We start from the raw sequence: 10,000 nt of genomic DNA on the forward strand, positions 1-10,000 counted from the left end.
GGCTGTCAGTCTGTCTGTCCGTCACGTCACACTTGCCCTAGTCATATCTCTGCCACAGTTGGCCCTATCAATGTCAAACTTTGCACACACACTCCTTGGATGGCACATCACAACCTCCGCATCATTTCTCACATGGCCCTCTTCTAGCGCCACCATCAGGCCGATTTTTGAAGATTTCTTTTTTGCTCCTACAGATTTTGGTCTAAAATCACACAAAGCGGTACACAGTATCTCTAAAGTCATGTCAATCACATGTCCCATGTCCCATTTCCCATATTCCCTCCTGATTGGCTATGATTGCCTTTTGTGTAGTTTGTGTATGCGACCTGACGGTCGCTTATCTCCCGATTAGGGAGTCTTACTGGTATAATTGTACCGCTGCTATTTGCAATTTGTTAATAGTAATAGTGTTCAATCAGTCAATCGATCAATCATGTGTGTGAATCACATGCAACCTGACATGTGTGTCTTGTGTGTCTATTTGAGCGTGTTTGTCTGTAAAGTCACACTGTGAGGGGAGATTTGTAGGTAGAGGTAGATGTTCAATTGTGTGTGTGTCTGTCTATAGTATGTATGTGCAATGTGTCTATGTAGGTTTCACGTGTTTGTGGATCAATATGGTGGTTTTGTGAAGACGGTAATGAATAGCAAGACGTGGCAAAAGTCAATACATCTTCTGGGATTAACGTGTCTGTAATCCCCCTACATCCTCACTAAGACCAACACCTGTTTGCAGCAGGTCGGGGTGTCCTCCGTGTTGAAGAAAGGACCCATCATTTCATCTCACATTCTGTCCTTTTTTTTTTACTATAATAATTTATCCCATTAAGACTTGCGGCCGATTCCACTAATGCCTTCTAAATCCTTTTCTGGAAAACATGTCGTCAATGTTCAGCAGAAACCTTTTAACTCCAAGTTTCACATTTGCACGTTCTTTTGTAAATTAAAGCCCTGCATCATCATATAAGACTGTTGCACAGAACTAGTGAAAATAGCCGATCTACAAGCACACACATTTTTGAATAGGCAACCAATGTGCTATATAGCTAAAATCTGAAACAGTCATGCTTTCCCGGTTTTAATGAAATAAGGTTCCGGAAAACTACGTATCGGGTTGGGTCGGGTCGAAGCCTAGCTAAGAACGTAGGCAAAGATCTGAGCTATCTGTAAGCGAAAGTTGGCTTCTGTAGAACCAACCATGTGCTGTGAGGCCTCTTTCATGCGATTCGGGCCAATTCGGCCTCGGCTTCAATTAGTAGTCAGGATGATCTTTGTGTGATCACACAAAGATTTGGCGCCCCCCCTGTAGTAAATCTGAGGACCCCCTAGGGGTCCCGGACCCCCTGTTGAAGACCCCTGCCCTATATACATTTTGACCAGGGTCCCCCAGGTTGTTCCCCAACTTTGTTCCCTTTACACAAAATCTCTTTAACGGAAATAGCCAATATACAGGCTTAGGAGGCGTCACGTTGTGACACACGTTGCTACGCATTGTGAGCCATAGGGTTCTTGTGGTATAAAGGAAAGGGAAAAAAGAATCTCTGTGAAAGAGCCTTTTCTCTCTCCATGTATGAAGTGGGCAGGTCGGCTACCTTTAACTGCAGATAAAAGCCACAGAGATGTAGGATGAACGCTGCATCATCAAGGCATCACTTGAGGCCATTACAGCTCTGACTCATGTCACACAGAGTGGTCTGAGGCATTTACAAGACACACGCACGCATGCACGCACGGACACACACACGGTCAGTTAACTACTGAGCCTTTCACTCCTCAGAGGCACTCAAGCATCCAAACACACGACACAGGATCAGTGGTGCATTCAGAGCATTCACACATATTTGATTCAGTACGGTATTACTGTGTGTGCGTGCGTGCAACTCAGTTTAATGAATGCACACACACACACACACACACACACACACACACACACACACACACACACACACACACACACACACACACACACACACACACACACACACACACACACACACTCACACTCACACTCACACACACACACTCACACACAGAGCCTCAGGACGACCACAAGCGTGACATGACTGAATCAGACAAACGTTCACGGTATCGGCAAACACTCACACAGCTCCGTTCACTCACACACACTGACCTTGACAGCCACCAGCATCTTGTCCTTGGTGGGGCTGAGGTTGTAGCACTCAGCCAGGAACACCTTGCCAAAGGCTCCCTCACCGAGCTCCCTCTTCAGGATGATGTCCCGACGCTTAATGTGCTGCACATCTGAGGGGGACAGAGACACAGAGACAGTCTTTATGTCAGGGGTCTTCAACGTTTTCAGACCAAGGACCCCTTAGTTGAGAGAGAGAGAGGAAGCAGGGACCCCCCGCAACCTTTTCATAGATTCCATATTGTTTCATCGTTTGTCAGCACAATCGTCAGTGTATTTTGGATTCATGTCAATGTGTGTTTTCAGATATTTAACCACTTGAGCCGTCACTACTTGCGCAATAGCGCAATCGTTAAGGCGCAATGGTTAGCGCAATCGTTAAGGACTTAATTGGCTAACGATTCCAAGGAATCAATCCACCGTGAACCGGTTCTCAACAATAACCGGTTCTCGATTTTCATCCCTACGCGTGTGTAAATTACATGTCTATTATGATATGCGCAACACACACACACACACACACACACACACACACACACACACACACACACACACACACACACACACACACACACACACACACACACACACACACACACACACACACACACACACACACACACACACACACACACACACGCACGCACACACGCACGCACACACGCACGCACGCACGCACGCACGCACACACGCACGCACGCACGCACACACACAATACTGTATGTACGAGGCGAGCATGTGTGCACGTGTGTGACTGATTACTAGAGTGACAGTAATTGCCCCATCTTTTTCAATGTTAATGACAACATTAACCCAGGCTATTTGTAACCACACTAATTAGTCTGCATGGACACATGCATGTGTGTGCATGTCATGTGTGTAAGGATGATTGTGTGTGTGCATGCATGTGCGTGTGCGCGCGCGCGCGCGTGTGTGTGTGTGTGTGTGTGTGTGTGTGTGTGTGTGTGTGTGTGTGTGTGTGTGTGTGTGTGTGTGTGTGTGTGTCGAGTGGCAGTGTGAGTTTCCAATCTTCACTGTGTATATTCCTTCCTATACTTGCATCCGTGCACCTGTCAGCATGTGCACGTGCATCAAGTATTGAGCCATCTTGTTCCGTTTATGTATGAATTGAGAGTTTTGGTGCATGTGTGATGATGAGGGGATGGGGTGGTGAATATCGAATATCGTGATTACAGTTTTCATAAATTAATACTGTACTTTGTCATACTAGTGTCACACAAAGTAGCAGAAAGAAGCCAATCTAACCACCTCAAAGCGCGTCACATTACGCGGTTTCAGCTTGCAGATCTGCTATTTCTTTATTTGAATCCTGACAAGTAATCGTGTGTGGACATTGTGTGTTTACCGACAGCGACGAACATTATCATTACCAAAAACGGAACAAGCCACCCTCTCCCCCATGGCTGCTCCCAACTTTTTTCCCTAAATGTGAAGGACAATCTACCTGTTTTTAGTTCTCTACACTCCTAACTTTGCTGCCACTTGACTTGTTTGCGGCAGAGGCGGATTTTATGCAAATACCACGGAACAACTTTTACTGTAATGACTTTTATGCTAATAACTCTTATGCTAATAGTTTTCCTCGTTGCTTTTATGGTCGTTTCCTCATTTGAGTTAACTGTTTTTTTTTAGCACCATCATATTTAAACAATTTACAGAGAATGCATAAACACGTAAACTTAATGATGGTGATTAGCGTTGATGCAAATACATATGTAGGCACTTTAGAAGACCTGCTTTTTGTATAACCGCTGGTTCTGATTGCAACAATATTGCACTGCTGATCTGCCCTCCAGAAGCATAACAGTATCCCCAATGTCTTCTTTCTTTATTGAATCCAGGAAACAGAAGGGTAATTTATAATTGCATGATTTAAGTACGTCCCACACAATTTATACAGTGTTTACACAGTGTGTGTGTGTGTGTGTGTGTGTGTGTGTGTGTGTGTGTGTGTGTGTGTGTGTGTGTGTGTGTGTGTGCAGCGGTGGCTCCAGAGAATTGGGACTGGGGGGGGCTATGGGGGGGCTGGCTTTTTTAGAGCAGGGGCGAATTAATTTTGTCAACAAACGATAATGAATAGTTCTAATATGAAAAACTACCAGATCATTGGCAGATGCTAGGTCCAAATTCGAGGAATGTAGCTGATCGGATAGGGTTTTTGTGAGGCTGAAGATGCTTTCCAGCAAAATAAGTATGATTTTATAGTATGGTTTACGTAGAAGTCAGTCAATTGTCTTTCACATATTCATATACATTTTATTTAATTATTCCTTAAATATTCTTCATCACAATTGGGTTTGTGGGGTGGGGGGGCTTGGGGGGTGCTAAGCCTTCACCAGGGGTTAGGGTTAGGGTTAATAATTAATAAAGCCCCCTCTAGCCCCCCCCCCTGAAGCCGCCTCTGGTGTGTGTGTGTGTGTGTGTGTGTGTGTGTGTGTGTGTGTGTGTGTGTGTGTGTGTGTGTGTGTGTGTGTGTGTGTGTGTGTGTGTGTGTGTGTGTGTGTGTGTGTGTGTGCACACGCGCGTGCGTGTGTTCTGTGTTCGTGTACGTGTGAGTAGGTTTTGACCTAGTCTTGTCGGTAGGCTACAATGTCTTACTGTTGTTTCCATTGTTTTCTGCAATGTTGAAACCCAAGCACTGTGCGCTCTCATACCGTGCTTGTATAATGGAATGGAACAATACAATAACCGTGAATCTCTTGAATATGTGTTAGAAGGCTCACTGTTGTTATTGTTGTCAGTATTGAAACTGTATATACAGTATGTCTCTTGCTTTTACAACTCTGGATATATGCGAGGCAGGTGGCCTGGACGACTGCCAGACAGGATAGATTTGTAACTGTAGCATACAATCTTCTGCTGTGCCATACAGTTTTTTTAGCCGTCAGCAGCAAAGCAAACAGTTTAGATCTTAGTTACAAGACGAAGGCGGCGAGGCTGCAGATATTCTTCCAACCGTTGCACAGCATTGTGAAATCAGTTTGCTTTCAAACTCTCTGTCAGTGCTGTGATGTTTGTGCACAGCATATTTCAAAAGCACGGACAGGCAACAGCAGTGACAAGAACAGGGGAGAGGAGAGGAGAGGAGAGGAGAGGAGAGGAGAGGAGAGGAGAGGAGAGGAGAGGAGAGGAGAGGAGAATTTCCAAAGTGCCAATGAGAACATTTCTTCTCTCTTTTTAGGGAATGTGAAGGTCCCGAGTTCGATCCTTGATTTCTCCAGGCGTCATGTTATCACTGAGCAAGACACCGTAACACAAATATCACAATAACACAATAATCATATATTGTATAATTGTCTGCAGCAGAGTTAATCAGGAGCATGAACGAGCATAGACCTCGCATACACCCAGTCTGTCTCTGAGAATTTAAATATTTCATAACCCTATAGCAGGCCCACAGGGAATCATTAAAAAACATATTCAAAGTAGCTCACATATAAAGCGTGTGCAGTTTACAGACGATAGCTACTCTGTGCCATTAAAGTCAGCAGGTGCCCTGACAGTTTCCAATACTTTCTGATGGACGGTTCAATAGTTACGGTTTAAGTTGTCTTCAGGGAGCCAGTTGGTGGACGGTCAGCCCTGCAGCGCAACCAATCAGATTAGGAGCACAAACTCAACCAGAACAATCGAGCCATCAAGAAACCCTGCCTCACAGATAGCTACCCTCTATCACCAGAGCTGCCTGCTGGGCCCTTGTGGCTGAGACAGTGGAATAAAAAGACCCCGGTGCCAATTGCCTAAGCCACGGGTCTTCAACATTTTCAGGCCAGGGACCCCCAAACTGATGGGGAGATGGAGCAGGGACCCCCTAACTCGTAGGGTGGGGGTGGGGCTACAACATAATATTGTATATTTATGTATAAAATTGTGTTTCAAGTGTATAAACATAGGATGTTATTATTGTGCATTCAACACTATGCTATTAAAATAATAATAGATTAATATATTCATGCTTTTATTTTAAACATGCATGTACAAGAGTCCGTACCACTGCCATTTATAAACATAGGCCTACCTTATTAACTGAGAACCACTGTCAATACTATCAATCTGTCACTAACAATCTGTCAATTGCACAATAATCATGTATAAAAGCTATTCAAAACAGACAGATTCATGTCTTTTTTATATTTAAAGACAAATTACATTTTGTCTTTCTTAGCGCGTGGAAGGAACGCGTTTTCCGTCCATCAGGGCTGACCAGGGGGAGACCAGGATTACTGCATGTTTTTTGTGAGGGTATCTACCCTATCCTAGGGAACACGGGGAGAACATGCAAACTCCACACAGAAAGGCCCTTTCGTCAAACCCCCCTAGGGTATGGGCACTGATGACACAGAGGAGAGAACACGCCCACAGCATCCCCGGCGGGAATCGAACCCAGGACCTTCTACAGTAGCTGTGAGGTGACAGCGCTACCGACTGCACCACCGTGCCCAGAAATTCAGTTTTTTTAATTCAATTAAAATAAAATTCATAAGATTGTTGACATCCCAATTTTGGGCATGCCAACTGTCAAAATGTTTTAAATATTTTCAAACATTTATATTAAAAAAATAAAATATCAGATCTACAAGCTCACAAAGCATTGCATGGCTATTTTCACCATAGGGGGTCTGCAGAGCAGCCAGAGGACATTGCTATATGGGGGGTTCATCTTGCTGAGGAAAGGTTTGGGAACTCCTGCTTCATTGCACATGGAGGGTGGTGCTTGACTTGTAGTGCTGCAAGCCCTCCAACACAATCTAAAGGCTACTTCACCCCAGAACTAAGTTGGTGTGCGAAGCCCACGCTTCTGTCAACTCAGCACCGTCCGAGTCGCATACCAATAGGCTGGGAATCAGTTATAATCTACTTGGAAATTGCCGGCGCTGCAGGCTGATCAGCCTATAAGTCAACATCTAAAGCAGTGGTTCTCAACGTTTTCTGGCTCAGGGCCTGAAAAATCACAAAAGTGTTTGCTGGCTCACCATGGCCACTTAACATGACAGATTGTCAGGTTTTCAGCCAATAAGATGTCACATTTTCAGAGCATGTTTATCTGAATGTGTCACATTCACACCCCTGGAACACCTGCTATAGGCAGCCAATGTCACTGCAACAAGCACTTTTCCAACACCACGGTCATTTCTCACGTGTGGCTGAAAAGGATCATCCGCTGTCCAGGCACCACTGGGTTGGATTGGATTCTCGTTATGGCTTTCCTCCACCGGGAACGGGCCACGGCCACCTCATGGTCGATGCCCAGTGCTTTCATGTGAGCCATGAAATAGGGGCGTCATTTGGACCTACCCTGTATTCATCAATTACGCATAGTGTATTTTCTCCCCACAGAAGGTTTGCTGAAGGTTTTATTGCCCTCTGTGAAGAAAGCCATGCCAAGGCAACCATAGTATAGCATCTCTAGTAAAGCTTGATTATACTAAATTGAGCGCCAGCTAGTAGATTGGCTATTTGTGGTGCGCAACACTGCGCAACGCAGCATGCTCAAAATCAAAACCAAAGCCGATATGGCCGTGCGTGCACATGTCCACTCAACGTCAACGAGCCTAATCACACAGACGCGCTGACATGTCTCGAATGACGTGCGACAAATAGGTATGTGTGGACATGACAAAAAAAAAGTATTATAGCCAACTGTTCATTTCGATCTAACTCTTCAAAACTCTTCAAAGTAGTAGGATCCTCTCTCTCTCTCTCTCTCTCTGTCTCTCTCTCTCACACACACACGCACACACGTCCATAGGCTACATATAGCCTATGGATGTAGCCTATGGACGTGCAAAATAAATGGAAATATGTGGTGTCATTATTATCAGCTGTGCATTATTGTTTGTTTGTGGTCAGTGCATACAGAAGGATCAAAAAAACCTTTTCCATATGAAATGAATTTACTCACACACTCATTTATATGTAGCATTAGAGGATACTAACGTGAAAGAAGCATACTTTAAGCAAGCTTCTCAGAATTAAGAGCAAACCAGCTCAAACGTGCAGCAGGCAAAACATCTGAATTTTTGTTTGTTTCTGTAAACAAATAAATATCCACCATAATAAGCCCTACTAGTTGATTGATGTGTGAGCTTGTAGATTGTGAATGCCTTGAAAGACATTTGTCTCTGTTTTTGCAGCTCCTCATAAAACATTTCTAGCCTACATAAAGGGACATTATAGGCCGTATGTATATATCGTAACAGTTACAGTACAGCGCTGTATGTGAAATGTCCCATACTGAGTGTGCTATTCTGCATAATCAGATATTTGCTAGTGTAGGCACCTACTTTTCCCCCCTTTCCAGGGGAGCAAGGTCGTGGTCTGAACTGTACACATAAGGTACTCTCTCTCTCTTCTCTCTTCTCTCTCTCTCTCTCTCTCTCTCTCTCTCTCTCTCTCTCTCTCTCTCTCTCTCTCTCTCCCTCTCCCTCTCTCTCTATCTTAATGCCTGCAGGGTGACATGACAATGAGCTGAATCAGAGATGAGTTCTAAGCCAGGAGCAGTAGAGGGTGTCAGAGTGAAGGGAGGAGAGAGGGATACATAAGACACACAGAAAGACAGACAGACAGATAGACAGACAGAAAGACAGAGCGTGAGTGCGTGCGTGCGTGTGTGTGAAGGTGACTAGGTTTCATTAAGTCGTCCCTGGGGTGTAGAATGGTGACACAGGTCAGTCTACTAACTATCAGTGTGTGAGTTAACTCAAGGTGCAAATTAGCCTGGTTCAGAATCAAGGTGATACACTTTATTTACACCATTCTGAACATTCTTGGTTAGTACAGGGCATTGTTTTGTTTGTTTTCCAATATGGAACTTTGTGTCTAGAAAGAATGTGTGAAAAAATGTTTCACCAACATATGATGATGACATGCATGTTGTTGTGGAGGCTGTTAGTCTGTTATTGATGCCATACCCTTAATTAATTGGAAATATTCTCTGGCTGGAATGTTGGGTTATGGAATGCTGGGTTATGGAATGCTGGGTTATGCCACTGGGTTTTGGCAGCGTTAAATCCAAATCACACTCCTCTCCCTGTTGTGATGAGCATCTCCTTTCTCATTCCTAGCATGATTCACCATTAAACCTGGCATCAATCTACAAGCTCACAACGTATCACGTCACAGTGCATTGTGTGCTTAGAGATGAGATATATTTCTCTGTGGTTAACACAGTCATTTAACATCTTGAATGTATATACCTCTACACCAGTGGTCACTCAAACTTGGGGTCGGCACCCCAAATGGGTCAATGGTAAACAAACCAACACACAGTATATAGTGTATACGTGGTATCTGCACATTTCTAAAGTGACAATTTAAGGACTTTCAAGACCGTTTTAATACCAAACTGGCTAAACTGTCAAATATTAAGTAAGCAAGAGAGGCGTTGTGAGCATGTAGATCGGCTATTTTCACAATATTTATCTGTGGAATAAATAAATAAATGTAGCCGTTCAGATATCTTATTTTACATCAGTATTGTTCATGTGAACTGGTTTGTTTAGGCTCATCCATTATAATGATAAAATCGCTATGATTTATCACTCGTTTTCCACCGCGGATCACTTCCTCATTTACTCAATGCGGACAGCAGCAGGAGTCATGTCACCCTCCACGTCATTTTTCGAGACGCCGGAGGACCCGACGAGATCCGCCCGCCAGCATAGAATGTGCCGCTTTAGGTTAGACTACATTAAAAATACCTACAATTCCAATTGCTTGTCAGGGTGGAGGTCCCCAGTTCATTATTATGTTTATTTTGGGGGTCACGGCCTAAAAAGGTTTGAGAACCGCTGCTGTACACAATACATATACTGTAGGCGGGTTTATATG

General features: G+C 44.1%; 1 protein-coding gene across 1 annotated transcript in view; it reads right to left on the bottom strand.

Moving 5' to 3' along the window:
* LOC308294396 (NT-3 growth factor receptor-like) overlaps positions 1–10,000 on the bottom strand; it is a gene marked incomplete at its 5' end in the record, with an annotated part of 181,311 nt that overhangs the window by 48,786 nt on the left and 122,525 nt on the right. Inside the window, one exon of the mRNA XM_080737129.1 lies at positions 2,132–2,262. Within this exon, the coding sequence (XP_080593255.1) occupies positions 2,132–2,262 (131 nt within the window). The remainder of the gene's footprint in view (positions 1–2,131; positions 2,263–10,000) is intronic.

The sequence above is a fragment of the Nannobrachium achirus genome (assembly GCF_963921795.1).
Source record: "Nannobrachium achirus genome assembly, chromosome: 11".
NCBI classification, from domain to species: Eukaryota; Metazoa; Chordata; class Actinopteri; order Myctophiformes; family Myctophidae; genus Nannobrachium; species Nannobrachium achirus.